General features: G+C 36.1%; 2 protein-coding genes across 2 annotated transcripts; both read right to left on the bottom strand.

Annotated features, from left to right (window-relative positions):
- Nucleotides 1-1563: 1563 nt before the first annotated feature.
- Nucleotides 1564-2776, bottom strand: LOC131875476 (uncharacterized). The gene is made up of 2 exons (XM_059219847.1): nucleotides 2244-2776; nucleotides 1564-2155 (listed from the first exon to the last, which is right to left on the bottom strand). Exons 1-2 carry the CDS (start codon nucleotides 2643-2645, stop codon nucleotides 1703-1705), a joined length of 855 nt encoding a protein of 284 aa, XP_059075830.1. The 5' UTR covers nucleotides 2646-2776; the 3' UTR covers nucleotides 1564-1702.
- Nucleotides 2777-2845: 69 nt separating this feature from the next.
- LOC131044969 (disease resistance protein Roq1) lies at nucleotides 2846-6618 on the bottom strand. The gene is made up of 5 exons (XM_059219846.1): nucleotides 5792-6618; nucleotides 4593-5667; nucleotides 4068-4130; nucleotides 3662-3907; nucleotides 2846-3563 (listed from the first exon to the last, which is right to left on the bottom strand). Exons 1-5 carry the CDS (start codon nucleotides 6514-6516, stop codon nucleotides 2991-2993), a joined length of 2682 nt encoding a protein of 893 aa, XP_059075829.1. The 5' UTR covers nucleotides 6517-6618; the 3' UTR covers nucleotides 2846-2990.
- Between the last annotated feature and the right edge of the window lie 12790 nt (nucleotides 6619-19408).

The following is a 19408-nucleotide window of genomic DNA, read 5'->3' as shown; positions in this document are numbered from 1 at the left end:
GGGTCCCATGGTTTTCTATCTCACAATGTCCCTCAAACCAATGTTTTGCTCTCAGATCATTGAGCAAAATGGTTCAGGGATGGCAAATGTAAGAACGAGGGATGCTTTGATAGATTTTAGTATGAGATGCGTTATAAGCTAGGTATGATTTTAAAATGCAATAAACTAAATGATAAGATGACAAGATTAGTATGAATACTATCCTAGCATACTATATTTAGTCTATGATTGAACTAAAATGATAAAGAAATTATTCTAAACATACATATTTAGTCTACTTCCTGATTTAAAGAGAGGCTAAATGATGAGCATATATAAAATGAGAAAGCTTGAATGTATTTGAGCATAAGTGTGATGCTACAAATTTGAAGGATGATTGTTTTGAATGGAGGAATGAGAGCTCTATTTATAGCAAAAACAGGGCAATGGATGGTCAAGATTGAAAGGTTTAATCAAGGGCCAAGTTTGAAAGTTGAGGATTCATGTGCACAATTGGCACCAATAAAATGGTGACAAGTGTCAACATAGGATTGGGTTGAGAGAAGGGGTTGGAGGAATTAAAGGCCTGAGAAGACCTCATGGTTATCTAAAGGCCAAGGGTCAAGTCTAAGTTAGGATTACCCATTGGATTAAGAATTAATCCAAGGATAAACCTTTGTGCAAATGTTTAAGAGATAATCATGGTCAAAGCATTAATGGCCTGATGAGACCTTTGGGTTGGGTAAAGGTTGAGTCAAAACAAATGTTTTAACCATGTAGGAGGGTTTGAGTTAACCATTAATGGTTATTGGAGACTTTGGGGATTAAGTGGTTGAAGGTTGAAAGCCTTCAATGGTTATCAAAGACTTTGAAGAATTTAGTGGTTGAAGACTTGAAGCCTTTAATGGTTATCAAAGACTTTGAGGTTTTGAGAAGTGACTTCCCTTTGCTTGGGGATGTGACAAAGTTTAGAGGAGGGGTTAGGTTAATTAGAAGCGATTAGAAGATTCTAGAAGGGATTAGAAAGGGGTTTGGGATTTTGCAAGTGGATGGAGGGATAATAGGATTTAATTGAAATAAAGTATTTCATTTAATTTGGTTGCAATTTGGGGAAATTAAATAAATTAGATTTATTTATTTTAGGTATAATGAATAAAATGATTTATTCATTAAATGGTATAATGAATTTAATTTAAATAAATTGAGTAATTTACTTAATTAAATAGAGGAATGTGGATAATTTAATTAAATTGATTTTATTAAATAGAGAAATGAACATAAAATATTCATTTAGGAATATGGTCATTTTTATACGTCTACAGCTATAAATGAGAATATATTTCAAATCACTATGTTTGTAGGCTAACAAAAAAATTGGTTGCAAGTTAAATTTATTTTCTGGCGTAAATGAACTTCCAACTGCTTGATAAAAAATTGAACTTCCTAACGTAAGAAAGACTTAATTCCAAGCAAATGCCTACAATATATAGCCTATCAGCTAAAATAATATATTTATTTTAAATATGTGATCAAACAAATAACAATAATTTAATATCAAAATACTAAAATCTACTATACATTATCAATAATAAAATATTTATTGTCATACAAAATTGAACTCCTCTGACTTTCTAACTAATAATATTTAATATAATACTTAATAGTACCGATTTTGATTTACTTATTAACCCCATACTTTTCCCCTTAAAAATTAAAAATAATATTAGCTAGAAATGGTTTGTAAAAGTGGCAATAACGCCTCCATCACTAGTCTTTCCTCTTCTCCTCTCACACCCAAACCTCTCTCCACTTCACTTCCTGCTTTGTAAAATTCGATGCAGAATGTACCATTTGCAGTGAGCCACTTGGAATGTTGTGTGAAGACACCTATCACTGCCCATCTACCCTCTCCAAAATCAAGTGAAAATATTGTATTAAAAGCACCGTTTACGCGAAACCTTAAACTAATCGGTTGACCACGGGCATGACTTATAACAAAACAGAGCATAATGGCATTGGCGTCGGAGGAATGGTTCTGCACCACCAATTTCGATTTCTGGTTAGAGATGGAATCAACCACACACAGATTCGGAGACACCCCAAATTCGAAGGAGTCCAAAAGTGAGGACGCCTCAGGAACCGTGGGCATAGCTATTAAAATTTCCTCTGGCCATTTCTGCAAATTCCTTGCACAACATTCAGTCAGTGCACGATTACATGAAGATAAATTAAAATAATTTAATCCTAAAAATTATTAATATTACCTGTATCGTTTGAATGCAACTTTGAATAGCTAATCCCTTGTTTGCTTTGAGTTCCAGTCTCCTCAAATTTTTCATCTGCTCCAAACTTCCTATGCCCGGCACCTCCCAGCAGGTGTCTAGTCTCAATATTTCTAATCTTGTGCAATTTTGTAAACCTTCAATTTTTTCAATTCGGTTGCAACCTTCAGCTTTAAACTCTCTGAGAGAAGTTAATCGTGCAAAGCTCGGAAGCTCCTCCACCTTTGGACACCTCGATATACGCAGACATCGAAGGTTTGCTGGCAGTGCTGCGATCTCTGTTAAATCATTATTACTTTCAAGAATCAACTTCTCAAGACGGGGATAACGGTCTTCAGAAATTGAAATCCTGCACACTGCTGTTCGCTTTAGTTCCAGTCGCATCAGGTTGGTCAATGCGAAAGATAAATACGCTGCTCCAAAATCTACCTGGCTGATTGGGCACTTGCATATGTCTAAATGCTTAAGCTCTGGACAATCCTCAATTGAAACATATGTTAAGAAGGACAAGTTTCCAAGAGAGGTCGGCAAAGATTCCAGGATGGGACAATTCTTAATTGAAAGATTTGTCAAGGATGACAAGTTTCCAAGAGAGGTCGGCAAAGATTCCAGGCTGGGACAATCAGAAATTGAAATATGTGTTAAGGATGACAAGTTTCCAAGAGAGGTCGGCAAAGATACCAGACTGGGACAATTATAAATTGAAAAACTTCTTAAAGAGGACAAATCTCAAAGAGACTTTGGCAAACTTATCATCAACTGAGTCTCTATCCACATCTCTCGCAGCTTCCTTAGCTGACCGATTTGAATTGGTAGCTCCCTCAACCTCCTCACACCATCTAAACGGAGCTCTCTCAAGGATGCCTGATTTGTGATATCAGTAGGCAGCTCCTCCACTTCCGCGCACCTAGAAAGGCTCAGAAACTCCAGCTTTGTAATGTTTTGGAAATCATCTGACCTAAGCATGAGCTCTACACACCCCTCTAAATCGAGATATTGCAGGAGCATCAAGTTCTTAAAAGAAACCGGTAAACTCTTCAATTCTCTGCACCGGAACAAATCTAGATACCGCAGATTTCTCAAATCGCCGAAACTGCTAGGTAGTGATGATAGTTCTCCACAAAAAGATAAGTTGAGGTGCTCCAGCAATTGCAGATGGCAAAATTCTTCTGGCAGACTCTTTATATTGCTGCAATGTCCGATTTCTATCTTTTTCAACTTATTGAGACACCCTATTGAGTTTGGGAGTCTTCGGAGTGCATAGCAACAATAAATAATCAACTCTCTTAACTCCACGGGAGCCTGCAGCACATTCCCAACGAGACAGACATAAAACATTCTGCAATTATTAAACAAATTGAAGTATAGATTTAATAGAGCAGAATCGGAAGACTACTAACATCGCTCTCAGCTTCCCAAAGCTCTTCTAAGGAATGACGTCCATAATATAGTTCTAAAACCCTCAATTTTTTCAACGAAAGCCGTGTCGGAAGATTTCTCTGTCCAATATTGGACCAGCGAAGCCAGAGCAGCTCTCTTGATGCCTCACCGATTAGTTGATTAAAATAATCTCCTTCAATCACCAAAAGCTTTAGTCCAACTAAAGAGGGTCTGAAAGACAAAATTCCCCCACTTAAGTGTTCTTCCTGCAAATAGCAACCACGAAACTCAACAAACTCACTAATTGATCAACATCTTTTCTAAATTATTCGAAAGGGCTTCGAGTGTTGCATAGTAAAATTATGAAATATTCAGAAAAACTACATAATGCAGAAAATTTGTAACAACAATTACAAACAAACGTACATATGACAACTGCTCTTCTGTTGTAGTTGGGGTAACCGTAATTCCTCGAACACTATTTGTTTTCTGAAAATAAAAATAAGAAGTTCAGAATTTTATAGATATAAAAATAAATTTATTGGTTATTCATTTTATAAAAATAAAAACAAATTCATTCACTGTTCAAACATATACAACATAAATAAGTTGACATAAAGAGAAACAGGGGCTTTGAAAGGGGTCCTCTTATAAAAATAAATATTAAGTATTAAATGCATCAAGATAACAAAAGACAAGTAGAGGCAGATGAATATACAATAAACAAAAAAACATCAAACTATAAATCCTTAAAAATTACTTATCTAAAGTTAGAATGGTTTGAAGTGTAAATATATAAGGTGTTAAATTAAATCGGTTAGATTGCAAAAAAGCACAAATAAGACTCGTCTTTTTAAACAAGTATTTAACACATAAAATAAAAAAACTTCTTTGGCAGAATGTGCTTCATTTCCATTATTTGTAGACAATAAAAGAAAGTATTAACCTCACCTCTTTTTGTTTGCCAGAATCAATAATCTGCTGGGATAACCAAATACGAGAGGGTGAACATTGATTTGCAATTTCCCTTCCTAAATCTCTTAAGTGATCATGCATTTGTATGCGATTATCATCATCAACCTCTACCAAACACTTGTTTAGAAGTCTTTCCCAACTGTATAGACCACTCCACCCACATCCATCCCAGACTTCAATTGCCAAACTGTTCTTTTTTCCAATAAAGAAACATGCCGTATCAAGGAATGCCTCTTTCTCTTCATCATCAAGAGCATCATAGCTTACTTTGAGTTTCTCTTTGATATCATTAGACAATATTCTTGAGATCTTATGAAACAAAGACTCCCAATATTGTTTGTTGGACTTCCCATATAGCTGTCCTCCAAATACCTTGAGAGACAGGGGCAATCCATTGCAGGCCTCTATAAATTTTTTAACAAGGTTCTCAAATCCAAGGAGGGGAGAGGGATGTAAGAATGCATACCAACAAAAAAGTTGTTCTGCATGAATTAGATCTAATGCTTTCATTTTATATATGGAGCATATGCCCCAAGATGTAAGTACTTCACATTCCCGTGTTGTAACAATTATGAGACTACCCCTTCCAAGACTGTCTTTTACAGGTAAGAGTGCATCCAATTGATCCACGTGATCTACATCATCCATAACAATGAGAACCCTAAAAGATCTCAAATGCCTTGCAAGAATTGTCTTACCTTGCTCTATATTGTCAACTGATTCATTCACACCAAGGCCTTTTAGGAGTTGAATCTGCTTGTTCTGCAGCACACCTTTGGCTTCTCTAATATCAAAAATAAAGGAAGACCTCTCCATGGATGAGGATCTTTTATTGTATAATTCTTTGGCCAGCGTGGTCTTGCCAGAACCACCCATGCCCCAAATGCCAACAATTTGTACACCTTGATCACCTTCCTTAAGTTGGAGTGTATTCTCCAAGTCTTCCACTGCTTTGTTGAGACCTACTGGATGTTTGGCAACAATTAGGGGCCCATTATGTATTTCTTTGAGTACAATATTCACAATATTCTTGAACACCCTCATCTCGTCACTGAACAAGAAAAAACATTGAAAACTCAAACTACGCACAGATGTTTATGCCAAAGTTAAATCGCATAGATACAAAACAAAACGCATATTTGTTAAGACAGGGAGGCCGAATGTGTGGTACTTACCCATTATTTTTGATGATTTGGCCGCTGTACAAGGAGACCTTGGAGAGTGCCTCTTTCCATTCCCGAAGCTTTTCTGGTTTATATCTGCACTTCATTTCATGCTTATTAAAGGCAGCAACGTACTTTCCTTTACCCTGAGCAACATATCTGAGATCAGAAGGCTCTACATGGTAGAAAATGGGAACAATTTTGGCGCCACTCTTAAGCATTAATGACAGCTGTTCCAAACACCAAGCTGATTCTGCATAACTCTCTGAAAAAATTGCTATGTGAAGGGTAGCACCGCGGATTGCTGCTTCTATTGTTGTAGGCAAGAAATCGCCATATTGCGACTCCTCTGAATCCAAAAAAGCCGTGACCTTCATGCTATCAAGGATACCATAGATACTGCTGGCTAACGTTTTCTTGACATCTGGCCCCCGATGATTAATGAATACATCAAAAGAGGGCTTTTGGATGAGTGATGAGGATGCATCTGAAGTAGATGAATATGGTGCGATTTCATGAAAAGCACCCATAATACTCTCATTCCGTGGCATACAGCCAGTGGTACCTGAGGTAGATGCCATGGAACTGGATTCCATTGAACGCCGTGAAAGAATGGGAGAAACCCAATCTAAGCAGCATGAAAACAAGCCTGGAGAAGATGAAGACGGCGCCATTCCTTGGCAGGTGGTTGCAGGCTCCTTCTCTGTTGGACCAGAGGTGTTAGAAGTTGATGCCATGGGATTAGATTAAATTGAACGCAGAGAAGCAATGAGAAAATCAATGAAAGCAGGCTAAAAAGATAAGGTTTCAAGCAGGGCGAAATGAGTCGTTGTAAGGGAAGAGAAAGCAGGGAATTATAATAATGTGAATGGGTGGAAGAAACGTGGAATCTTGTGACATGTGGGACCCATTTCATACAGGAAAGAATGTGGAAGAAACGCGGTATTGTTGGAAGTTGAAGTCCAACGGACTCCTTCTCTGTTTGCCACCAAAACTCTTGGCTATTCATATTCTTCCCGGAAGCTCTTTAAGAGCTGATTGTAATTCATTTTCTAAAGTTGATTGCCAAAGCTGATTGCAGCTGTGTAGATGTAAACCAGATTGGTGAATAATATAGTGATTCCCCTGCTTCAAGTGTGGATGTAGGCAATTGCCGAACCACGATAAATCTATGTGTTCTTGTTGTTTGTGTTGTGTATATTTAATTGTGTTTATCTGTTGTTTTCAATTCGATTTCTTCATCCTAACAATTATTATCAGAGCGAGGTTAGATCGCTGTTTAGATTTTGGTGTTTGAATTTTCAGAATCATGGAAGAATTGAAGATAGAGAAGTTCTCCGATCAGAGCTTCAGATTATGGAAAGTGCAGATGGAGTCTTTGCTGATAAAGCAAGACCTTTCAATTGCGCTTGAAGGGATAGCAAAGAAACCAGCTGGGATGACTGATGAAGATTTTGTAAAATTGGACAAGAAGGCGAGAGCGACAATTTTTCTCTCGCTGTCCAATAATGTTCTCTTCAATGTCACGGGTGATGCAACAACAAAAGAAGTATGGGATAGACTCTCAGCCATGTATGAAATGGCTTCAACTGCAAATAAAGTTTTTATTATGAAGCGCTTGTACAAACTGAAAATGAAGGAAGGTTGTGCTATGGCAAACCACATCAATGAATTTAATACATTGATTAGTCAAGCGACTTCAATGGGGATGACACAAGATGATGAAAGCAAGGATGTTTTGTTATTGTATTCTTTACCAAGCAGTTGGGATGGTGTTGTAACAGCAGTTAGCACATCTATATTTGGTAAAAATAAATTAGTTTTTAATGATGTAGCAGCTACTCTTCTCAGCGAGGATTTGAGAAGAAAGAATTATGAACCTTCATCCAATGAAGCTTTAACGGTGGTCAGCACCGATAATAGAGGTAGAAATCTTAATAGAGGCAGAAATAATTACCATAGACGTTTGAAATCGGCAAAGAGATCGAAGTCTAGAAACAGAAATGGTGAATGTTGGTTTTGTGGCAACGCTAGTCATGTGAAAAAGGATTGCAGAAATTTCAAAAGAGCACAAGAGCGAGTGCGGGATAGTAAAGCAAATACAGTTTATGATAAGGATGATAGCGTATTAATCCTCTCCACAACCGACACTACTTCAGATTCATGGGTACTTGATTCCGGTGCCTCTTATCATGCTACCTCATGTCTTGAAGCGTTCATTAACTACCATGAAGGTATCTTTGGCAATGTTTTCTTAGGAGACAACAAAGCTTGTGAAATTATGGGCAAAGGGGATGTATTGCTTCCATTAGAAGGTGGTAAAACATGGCTGCTCAAAGATGTTCGCCATGTCCCAAAATTGAAACAGAATTTGATATCCGTTGGACAGCTCTTTGGTCAAGGTTTTAATGTTAATTTTCTTCCAGATACATGGAAAGTAACACATGGTACCATGCTGATTGCAAAGGTAATAAAGTGGGAAGTCTTTACATTTTTAAGACTCATGGTGAAGTGGGAGTTGCAATGGTGATTGAGGACAGCAAAGCGGATCTTTGGCATCAAAGACTTGGGCACATTAGCAAGAAAGCTCTCCATGTTATGCATACAAGAAATCAGCTACCGGGCCTCAAGCTTGTGGACTTAGCCTTTTGTGAACATTGCCTCTATGGCAAACAAAAGAGAGTCAGGTTTTTGAAAGGTGGGCGTGACACAAAGACAACACTGCTGGAGCTTGTACACTCGGATGTTTTTGGACCAACCGAGGTAACCTCCATTGGAGGAGCTAACTATTTTGTAACATTTCTTGATGATTGCACAAGAAAAGTATGGATTTATATGCTTTCTAGGAAATTAGAAGTGTTTTCAAAATTTAAAATTTTCAAGGCATTAGTTGAAAATCAGATTGGGCATAGGATTAAATGCTTACAAACCAATAACGGTGGGGAATTTTGTTCACATGAATTTGATAATTTTTGTGTTGATAATGGGAATAGAAGAATCAAGGTTGTTCCTTTCACTCCTCAAGAAAATGATGCAGCCAAGAGGATGAATAGAACAATCCTTGAGAAGGCACGATGTATGTTGTCTAATGCAGGTTTAGGCAAAGATTTTTGGGTAGAAGCGTGTAACACAGCAGTGTATTTAATTAACCGAAGTCCATCATCTAAATTGGATTTTGGTATTCCAAAAGAGGAATGACAAGGGAAGAGGATTTCATACTCGCATCTTCATGTGTTTGGATGTGAAGCCTTCTCGCATATACCCAAGGAAAAGCAAACGAAATTGGATCCAAAGTCGCTGAAATTTATCTTTGTGGGGTATGGAGAAGAGCAGTTTGGTTTCAGATTATGGGATTCAGTTCACAAAAAGATTGTTCGCAGTAGAGATGTAGTCTTTCATGAAACCTCCTTTTCCACACTACAAGATTCAAATAAATCAGAGACAGAATTTGTTCCTATGTCTTTATTTCAGAATGCGACTACCAGTGCTCTGCCTCCGATCTCTCATTCAGTGGGAGCTCCTATGACATCTACATCTATTGAATACAATTCTCAGTCTGAGAATGAAGAAGGGAGTGATGGAAATGTTTGGTCTTCTTATAATTTTGAAATTAGGGGTCTGCAAAACAGAGCAAATCCTCCCCAAAATAGCACTAATGTTTGAAGAAACTTGGAAGATCACCCTTATGGTGAGCAACCTGGCTCACGTTATTCCATTATGGATGGGCATCCTCCACGGTGCCCTGCACTTCCACCACATTCTGCAAATTATAAATTATTCTCCCCACGGCATACACCTCACCCTGCACGACAGCTGTCCCCACACCCCGTAGCCCATAGTCCTTCTCGGGAGTCTTCCGCAGCTCCTTGCTGCCTTCCCCGTGCTCCTCCCGCAGTCTACTCTCCCCGCAAGCTCCCTGCTAGTCCCCATGCCTCCCCACCACGCGGGCCCTCTCTGCAGACTTCCCGCAACTGCCCAACAACTCCCTCTTCCTCTCCGCAAGCCCACTCCACGGGTTCACCGCCACCACAAACCTTTGCTGCTGACGATGATGGTCTCATGGAAGACCATTCACGTGGTCACTGCCCCCAGCAAAATTCACATGGTCGTGGGCTCAATCCTGGTGCGACCTCCTCTGTGAACCCATAGTAGTGTCATCTCTCTCCCGTGCAGAACAAGAGGGATTTTTCTGATTGTGGACAAAAATCCACTGGATTTCGATTACCATGCTAACAGGGACACTAACAGACTCAAAAACAGAGGGAGTGATGTTAATGTGATTAAACAGGGAACACAAAAATTGAATGACTCTACTACTGAAACAGAGAGTCAATTGAGAAAATCAACCAAACAGAGGCGACCTCTTGCGAAGTTCTCCGATTATGACTTACTGTTTTGTGAAGAGGCTAAACCTTCTTTGCTCATCTCTGATCAAACAAAGCCTGCAACATACAAAGAGGCTTCTAAAAATGCAGACCGTGATAACTGGCACGCCGCAATGTGCGAAGAAATGGACGCACTAGTGAGAAATCAGACATGGGATTTGGTGCCACTTCCGCCTGACAAAAAGGCATTGAGAAATAAATGTGTGTATAAATTAAAAAATGAAGCCGATGGTCACAAACGATTTTGAGCAAGACTGGTTGTAAAGGGATATGCTCAGCAGCAAGACCTCGACTTCAAAGAAATTTTCCCGCTAGTAGTTAAAATGACTACCATCCAAGCAGTATTGGGATTAGTTGCAGCGTGGGATCTTGAACTTGAACAGCTGGATGTGAAGACGACATTTGTCCATGGCGACCTTGATGAGGAATTATTTATGCATCAACCGGAAGGGTTCAGTAAAAAGGGGCAGGAACACCTTTATTGCAGATTGAAACGTAGTTTGTATGGGCTTAAGCAAGGCCCCCGGCAGTGGTATCTTAAATTTGACAAATTCATGATTGATCACAAGTTTACTTGCAGCGAATTTGATCCTTGTATCTATTACAAGAAGCTTCCTAATGGCGAATTTGTCATTCTTCTCCTTTATGTAGATGATATGCTCGTAGCCAGCACAAGCATGAGGATTGTGAGTGAACTTAAGACTCATTTAGCAAAGGAATTTGCCATGAAAGATTTAGGGGCAGCAAAGAAGATCTTAGGAATGACTATTTTTCGGGATAGGAAAAAGAGAGAACTCAAACTATCTCAGCAAGACTACATTAAAAAAGTCTTGGACAGATTTGGTATGGCGGATGCTAAGATTGTTTGTGTACCTTTAGCCTCTCATTTTCAGTTATCTTCTCAATTGTGTCCTAAAACACAAGAAGATAAGGAGTTTATGGATAAAATTCCATACAAATCTGCAGTTGGAAGCCTCATGTATGCTATGGTGTCTACTCGACCGAACATTGCTCATGTTGTGGAATTGGTGAGCAGATTTATGGCCAATCCGGGCAAATCACATTGGAAGGCGGTTAAGTATATCTTGAGGTATCTCAAAGGTACTTCTGATTTTTGTTTATGGTTTGGAAAGGACAAGGCAGTTTTGCAAGGGTTTACCAATTCTAATTTTGCCGGTGACTTAGACAAAAGAAAATCTACTTCTGGTTATGCTTTCACATTTGTCGAGGCAGCGATTAGTTGGGCTTCAAAATTGCAACATACAGTTGCTCAATCAACCGCAGAAGCAGAATGCATAGCTCTTTCTGAAGGAGCAAAAGAGATGGTATGGTTGCAACTCTTGTTCAACGAGTTGGGTTTGAAGCAATCAGATTTTGCTTTGTTTTGTGATAACAGCAGTGCAATTTTTATGACTAAACATCAAACATCTCAGCCAAGGTCAAAACATGTTGATGTTCGCAATCATTATGTTCGCCATATGGTTGAAGAAGGCAAGTTTCATGTAGACAAGATTCATATTGATCTGAATCCAGCTGATGTACTCACTAAAGTAGTTAAGTGGGAGAAGTTCAATTTCTACCAAGCTTCTCTTGGCCTTTCCAATAACTGATAGCAAAACTAAGTGGGGGAATTTACTTGTTGCAGCAGTTCGTTGGCCTTCAGTGGGAGATTGTTGGAAGTTGAAGTCCAATGGACTCCTTCCCTGTTTGCCACCAAAACTCTTGGCTATTCATATTCTTCCCGGAAGCTCTTTAAGAGCTGATTGTAATTCATTTTCTAAAGTTGATTGCCAAAGCTTATTGCAGTTGTGTAGATGTAAACCAGATTGGTGAATAATATAGTGATTCCCCTGCTTCAAGTGTGGATGTAGGCAATTGCTGAACCACGATAAATTTGTGTGTTCTTGTTGTTTGTGTTGTGTATATTTAATTGTGTTTATCTGTTGTTTTCAATTCGATTTCTTCATCCTAACAGGTATCACACAGGAAAGCATGTCAAAGATTTGGCTTTACCTTTTCGTAGAGGAAATAAGAGAAAAGAGAGTCAGTAGTGATAAAAAGAGAGATTTGCATGTGAAAGAAATGCAGAATCGCACAGGAAAGAATGTGGAACAGGGCTTAACCTTTTTGTACAAGGAACGAATGTGGAAAAGGGAAGAGAGTGGGCGATTCTTTTTCAAGAAGAAAGGCAGAATGATGTATAGGGGAAGAGCACCAGTAGCCATCATAGCTAACTTCGTGCACCCATAGATCCTAAATGGTATATCGGATTTTGATTTTTTTTTTTTGTTGTCTTCGTATGTGATTTAACTGCTTATAGCTATTGATCTAGCTTCTGGGTAATAACGATGCACGATGTGGAAACAGTTATGCGCACAAAGGTCAAAAAGTACACATTTCAAAGTGTCGCCCGATACCTAACTAAAGATGTTTCAGTAACCGTCAACTCAAAATCGCTAGTACTTGTTGACAAATGTCCCAATAGTGGTGCACAAATGTTCCAATAGTGGTACACAAATGGGACAAATGTTCCAATAGTTGTGCACAAATGGGCCAATTAATTACAAAAACTGATCGGCTATTGGTACAAAACAAATTTATTAATGGTGTTTTCACTATGACGACTTTTGGGGGGTCAACATGACAATAAGGTGACGATTATTGGAACTATGTTATCTATTGGTGCTCTTACCCTAATAAAGAGATTTATTTCGCCATTTCATACCGAAAAGAATGTGGAAAAAGAGGATCGGTGAATCTGTTTAGGGAAGAAAGGCGAAATGATGTGATACATGGAGCATGTGAGGTCATAAAGAGACCTATTCAATCTTTCACATAGCATTTTAGGAGAGGAGAGGATTCAGTAGTTGTGCACTCTAACTTCGCGTTTCTTATAATCTTATGTGGAAATTTCAAATCACTCCAAATTTTTTACAACAACTTATTTGGCAAGTCCCTTACTTTTAACCAAGGTTTCATAGCCACATCATCAAATATGATGCCACATCAACATAGTTTTTGCCAAGGTGTCCAAAATAGCCCAAAAAAAAGTGAGACCAATAGGTATGCAAAAGGAACCTAGTACTTGTGCAACTGATGTGGCATCACATGATTCGTTGCTTTTTACAACAATTTCATTCAATTATCGGTACTCATCATAGCAATAACAACTTTAAAGTCACAACTATTGGTGCAATGTTGTACAAAAATTGGACATTAAATGAGCAAGTATGGGAGTATTAAATCAACAACTTCTATCACGAGAATTGGAACACACTCAACTACTGGGTCATTTCCCCTAGTTCTTTTCTTTTTGTTTCTTTCGTGTGACAACCAGAGTGCCATTCACATTTCTTACACCCCAATGGAGCATAAGAGGACTAAACACATTGAGATCCGCATGCACTTGATTCGGTAGTTGATTTAGGATGGTCTTCTCAGCTACAGAGGAGCAGGTTGTAAACATCTTCATTAAGCCTTTGGCATCCCCTCGTTACCCTCAATTGCAGACAATGCTTGTGGTGAAGGAATTTGTCCTTAGGGGGTCTCTATGAGGCCTTCCTTCGTGCAATAGTTCATCTTTTTCATTTTATGCATTGCATCTCTTGCTTTTGGAGAGGGGTTTTTTTCTTACGTGGTTTTTGTCCTTTTCTCTGCTTAGAGAGACCTCTGTTTTGTACTCAGGTACCTAATAAGGCCTTTAGTTTCTAAGACCCATATTTCATTCATATATTTAGAAGTTTTTTAATTCTTCTTAAGTTTCACTTAAGGGAGGTTTTTAGAGCATTTTAACTGTTAGTTATGTTTTTTAAGCTTAAGTTCACTTAGTGAATTTTTAGGTTAAGATGTAGTTGAGCTTATTTTAGCTCAAGATACCCTTTTTCTTTAGTTCTACTAAATTTAGCATAGGGCATCTTTTGCTTTCTTTATAAGAATTCATTATGCACTGTAATTTCATTTTGTAATTTTTCTTTTGAGTAATACAACATTCTTTTGTGTTTCTCTCATTTCTAGAAGATGTTCTTCATTTGCCGTTTAATCTTCTAGGTTCTCGTGTTGTAAAATTCAACAATCCCATGGAGGTTCTCAGTAAAATTAATATCATATATATTAGTCTATACCAAGATCCATGGTCATATAAACATCATATCATCTCTTCTATCCATCATAGTCCTTTCCGCATATCCTCTTAGGCATATGAAAGTGTCACACAATTATCTTACTTAGTATGGATATATGAATTTTGTATTATTTTATATCTTATTTGAGTAAAATGAGCAAACTTATATTTAGAAGAATTTAAATACCATTCCTAGTGAGATATTACTAAGGTAATTATTTTATTTATCTAAAATTTTATTTAAAAAATAATTATATTGTTATATTTTAATTAATATTAAGTCATTATTATACTAAAATATAATAATTAATATTAAATTACTATTATATGATTATATTATTATATTTTTATATTCTTATTAAACTCTTTACAAAATTTTAAATACTATTAAAACTAAATTTTTTAAATCATGTTTGCAACTAAAAGATAACAAAAATAGAAAGTTGCATTATTAAAATTAAATGAAATAATTAAATCTTTTAAATGGAAACATTCCCATGTTTTCTACATAATATTAAATTGTTATATAATTTTTGTATCATTTTAGTTATGCCTTGTATTGTCTCTAACTCCTAACTTCTATGTATGTAAGATTTTTATAAACCTACTGATATTGTTATTACTATTAGTCATTTTTAAAGGAATGTAACTATATTTGTTAATTATACCCAAGATGAAAGAGATAAGAGAGATATCGATACTAAAATCAACGAAGATTTCTATATATATAATTTTTCATATGATCAATTCAATTGAATTTTAAAATATATAAATTCATCATATGAATTTAATTGATATATCAAATTTGATGTCATCTTTTAATAGAAATATAAACTAGCAATTGCACCTTGGTGTGCAATGGGTACGCCGAAGAGGCATGGAAAGTCAACTATGAAAAATTTTGGCCTAGTTTTTGCATACATTTGTGTTATACGTGAGGTTAATTAGTAAAGAGATAATAATGAGATAGAGATAGAGGGAGAGATGAAATAAGTATAGAGAGACATAGATAAAAAGACAAAGAGATATAGATATAGAGGTCTGGGAAGAAGGAGATGGAGACAGAGAGAGATAGAAATGTCTAGATATAGAGGGGGGGAGAGGAAGATAGAGGTAGATATGAATATAGAGTGAGAGAGGAAGAGTGAGACAAATAGATAGAGGGATAGAGACATCTAGAGGGAGAGATAAAGATAGAGAGAGATATGGAGATAGAGAGGGAGAGGCAGAGATGAAGGGGTAGAGAGATATAGAGGGAGATAGAGACAGAGAGAGACATAGATGGTAATATAGAGTGATAGATAGATCTAGATAGAGATATAAGGAGATATAGCAAGAGGGGGAGAGGGAGAAGGAGAGATAAATAAATACATGGTAAATAGAAAGAGATATATAAGGAGATATAGATAGAGGGAGAGAGGGACACAAAGATAGAAAGACATACAAATAGAAATTTAGACAAATAGAGATAAGTAGAGATAGATATAGGTTGGGGGGATAGAGAGAGATATGGAGTTATATAGGAAGAGAAAGAGAAAGGTAGAGATATACAGGAAGAGAAAGGGAGAGAGTGGTAAGTATAGAAAGATGGATAGGGGATAGAGAGGTAATGAGGGAGGGAGAGGGAGATATAGCTCTCTCTCTTTGTCTTGATACAAAGTGATGTAGATAGATAAAAAGGGATAGGAAAAGAGATCGAGAGATAGAGGTGGAGAAAGGTATGGATAGAAAGAGATAAAGAGAGGAATGTGATGGATACGAAGAGAGAAATAGAGATAGAGATATAGAGTAGGAGGGATGGAAGGAGAGATGGAGAGAGAGAAGGATAAGGAGAGATCTAGAGAGAGATAGATAGATAGAGAGACAGACAGACAGACAGACAGACAGACAGACAGAGACAGAGATAGAGACAGAGACAGAGATAATAAGAGAGATAAGTAGACATAACGAGATATAGATAGAGATGGGGAGATAAAATGGAAGATAGAAATAGATGGGGCAAGAGTGGGAGAGAAGGAAGGTGACATAAAAGTAATAGAGAGAGGGAGAGACATAAGGAGGGGGGAAAGATATGGAGATAGAAATAAAGAGTTGGGGAGGGAGAAATGGGGTGTGTGTCTATATGAGTGAGAGAGATATGGAAAAAGAGAGATGGAGAGGGGGGAAAAGAAACAGAGAGAGGAAAAAGAAGTACAAGGACATAGAAAGAGGGAGTGGTAGGGAGAGATGGGAAGATAGAGATAGAGGGGGAAATAGTGAGATATAGAGGAGGTGATAGTCTAGATAAGTAATAGAGAGAGAGATGCAGGGAGGGGTAAGGAAATAGAGATGAAGAAGAGAGATATATAATACAGAGATAAAGATGTAAAGGGAGAGGGAGCATAGAGATGGAAACAGAGGGGATAAAGAGAGAGTGACAATGGAGGGATGGAAAGATTACACCATTAGTTCTTCTTATTTTTTAAAAATAATTATAAAATTAGTAGTTTTCTAGATAATATCATAATTTAATATATATCTGATTAAATTAAATAAAAGAGAGGGAGAGGTGGAGGCATAGAAAGATTACACCATTAATTCTAATATTTAGAAATATGATCAATATTGTCTTATGTTCTTTAAATAATAATAAAATAAATAGTTTTCAAATAATATCACAATCACTATATATTATATAATAGAGAACAATAAATAAAATCATTTTTTTAAAAGGGTAAACACTTTTGACTAGGAGCTATGAAAGTGAGGTCGTAAATGAGGGACATTAGATGAGAATTCAACAATAACACTCCAAGAGGACAATAACCACGACACCACAATTTAACCATTACATTTTGTCAATAACAATAGTAACTATAATGATAATATTAATTATATATAAATAGTTGTACAAGTGTACATACTATTATATATTTATTATATTTATTTGTTAATTTAATTTGATTATAATAATTTATATTTGTATTTAATAATTTTTATTTTAAAATATAACATCTAATAATGTAATTCATATTTGAAATATTTCATATAATAATAAGTATAGTAATAATATATAATTGAATTTTTACTATATAAAATAAATAAATTATTATGCATTAATTATATATTGTATTATATTATATGAAACATATATTATATTTAATTATAATAATTTATAATATAAATATAATATAGTATAATAATAAATATAGTCATAATATTTTTTTAAAAATAAATATAACTTAATTCCATTATATAAAAATTTAAAAATATATATAATCATAATATTCTTTTAAAAATAAATATAACTTAATTCTTTTATATAAAATAAAAATTAAATTAAAAAGAAAATGAAAACTAATTAAATATGCAATCAAAGTCATGAATGCCATATTTCGATGATTAATTAATTTCAAGAAATTCACAAAGATGCTTTCTTTAAATATTTGATGCCTCCCACGTATGTCCCATCCACATATTAATATTATACTGACATCTAAAAAGATCAGATTTTCACATTTCTGAGGGCAGGTTGGATTATTTTGAAAGTTATTCGGGCTATTTTGATCACGAGCGTCAGTCTAAAACCTGTCGGTTTGTGTCCTCTTAAATATCGGACCCTCATATCGCAGGCGAAAGCAGTTGGAAACGCATGAAAAAGCAATCGGAAACATGAAAAAACCAATGAACGGACGCGATGCGTTCAATCATCTTGCCATGGTATGGATGCAACAACAGTGGTAGATATCTTCTGACAAGTTGCGCATCTCAAATAAAGACACGCCTTCAGCGTAATGACACGGGACCTTGAAAATTGTGGCAAATGTACTGTCAAACCGCAATAAAGTTGTGAACAGTGGATGGCAGGAGATAAAAATGAATGGACCAAATGACTTTGATCGTCTTGCATGATCAAAGAAGGATTCACAACCGTTGATCGCCCAAATTGAGCTCGTCCATCTGAAATGAGTCGCCTTCGGCGAAATTTTATTGGATCACAATCTAAAGCACTTGTCACAAAGAGTCATGTCTTATGCAAACAACATATCTATCCACATGTTATCTATCTGGGCAGTTTACCTTTCGGACAACGAATGTGATAAAAGCGAGAGTGTCGACGATTTTTTTTTTTTAAAAGGCGAAATGATGTGACAAGTAGAGCCACTTGGTAGGTACCGTTTCAATAAAGAGATTTATTTAGCTTGCAAATTAATTTTTGCTCAAGCCCACAGTGTCCATTGGTAAGCATGTACAAATGGGTGGGCGGGCTTGAGAAAAAAATAAATTTCACACTGTACAATATTTGGAATTTGCAAAACATATCAAATTTTTCTGAAATTTTCAGGAGTTCAATATTTATGGTCTGTATTTATATTGCTGTTAAATCACAAAAAATTTAACAAAAACATGATGTATTTTACAGATTTAAGGGCTTTTTATAATGTTATTTTGTGTGGAGATTAGTCATAGGTCTTACCAATGCACTAAGCATCGCAGCATATATGAAAGGCACACTTCACTATGGCCTCAAATACCACATATGACTTGAAAGAAGAACCCTTGCAACTCAACCAATGAATTGTTCCATAGAAATCTTGGAGTTCAAGAAAATGAAGACCATTTCACTCTTGGTACGAATTTATGGGTAAATACTCATAACTTGGACTTCTAGGGTTCTTTCTTACAAATTTTGAACCTTGTGTAATACCCTAAAAATGGTCATCTAAACCATGGGCCCCTAATCTCGACAACATCACCAAGGTCTTAACGAAAGGCAATTAAATCAATCTTGAGTACATTATTAATTCTTAAATCATCAAATATCACATGGCAAATCAATTACTCAATATTAATTAAATATTCATTTAATTAATTGAATCATTTCCAAGAATATCATTTTGATCAATTATCCCATTTTAATTTATTAAATATCCTTGCATATTTAATTAATTAATTAATTTGCCATTTAATCATGCAAAAGAAATTAATTTATTACAAAAGATGAATTAATTACAAAGCAAGAGTTGAATTGAAAATAAAACAAAAAGAATTGAATTGATAGAGAAATCAAACTTGAGATATTATTTCTTTTTGTAAATTTAGAACTTGAAATCAGAAAAGCAATTAATTGAATTATTCTCTAAA

Source organism: Cryptomeria japonica, chromosome 1, assembly GCF_030272615.1.
Source record: "Cryptomeria japonica chromosome 1, Sugi_1.0, whole genome shotgun sequence".
NCBI lineage: Eukaryota > Viridiplantae > Streptophyta > Pinopsida > Cupressales > Cupressaceae > Cryptomeria > Cryptomeria japonica.
The sequence above is the reverse complement of the archived record's forward strand: the minus strand, read 5'-3'. Positions and strand labels throughout refer to the sequence as shown.

What these genes read in the sequence shown, in the direction of transcription:
- LOC131875476 (XM_059219847.1), bottom strand. Translation starts at nt 2,645, where the DNA reads ATGCGACTGGAACTAAAGCGAACAGCAGTGTGCAGGATTTCAATTTCT. An exon ending in GTTGCATTCAAACGATACAG is followed by an intron (nt 2,156 to 2,243) that starts GTAATATTAATA and finishes AGGAATTTGCAG; the next exon opens with AAATGGCCAGAGGAAATTTT.
- LOC131044969 (XM_059219846.1), bottom strand. Translation starts at nt 6,516, where the DNA reads ATGGCATCAACTTCTAACACCTCTGGTCCAACAGAGAAGGAGCCTGCA. An exon ending in CAAATCATCAAAAATAATGG is followed by an intron (nt 5,668 to 5,791) that starts GTAAGTACCACA and finishes TTTCTTGTTCAG; the next exon opens with TGACGAGATGAGGGTGTTCA. An exon ending in TTTGGGAAGCTGAGAGCGAT is followed by an intron (nt 3,564 to 3,661) that starts GTTAGTAGTCTT and finishes AATGTGCTGCAG; the next exon opens with GCTCCCGTGGAGTTAAGAGA.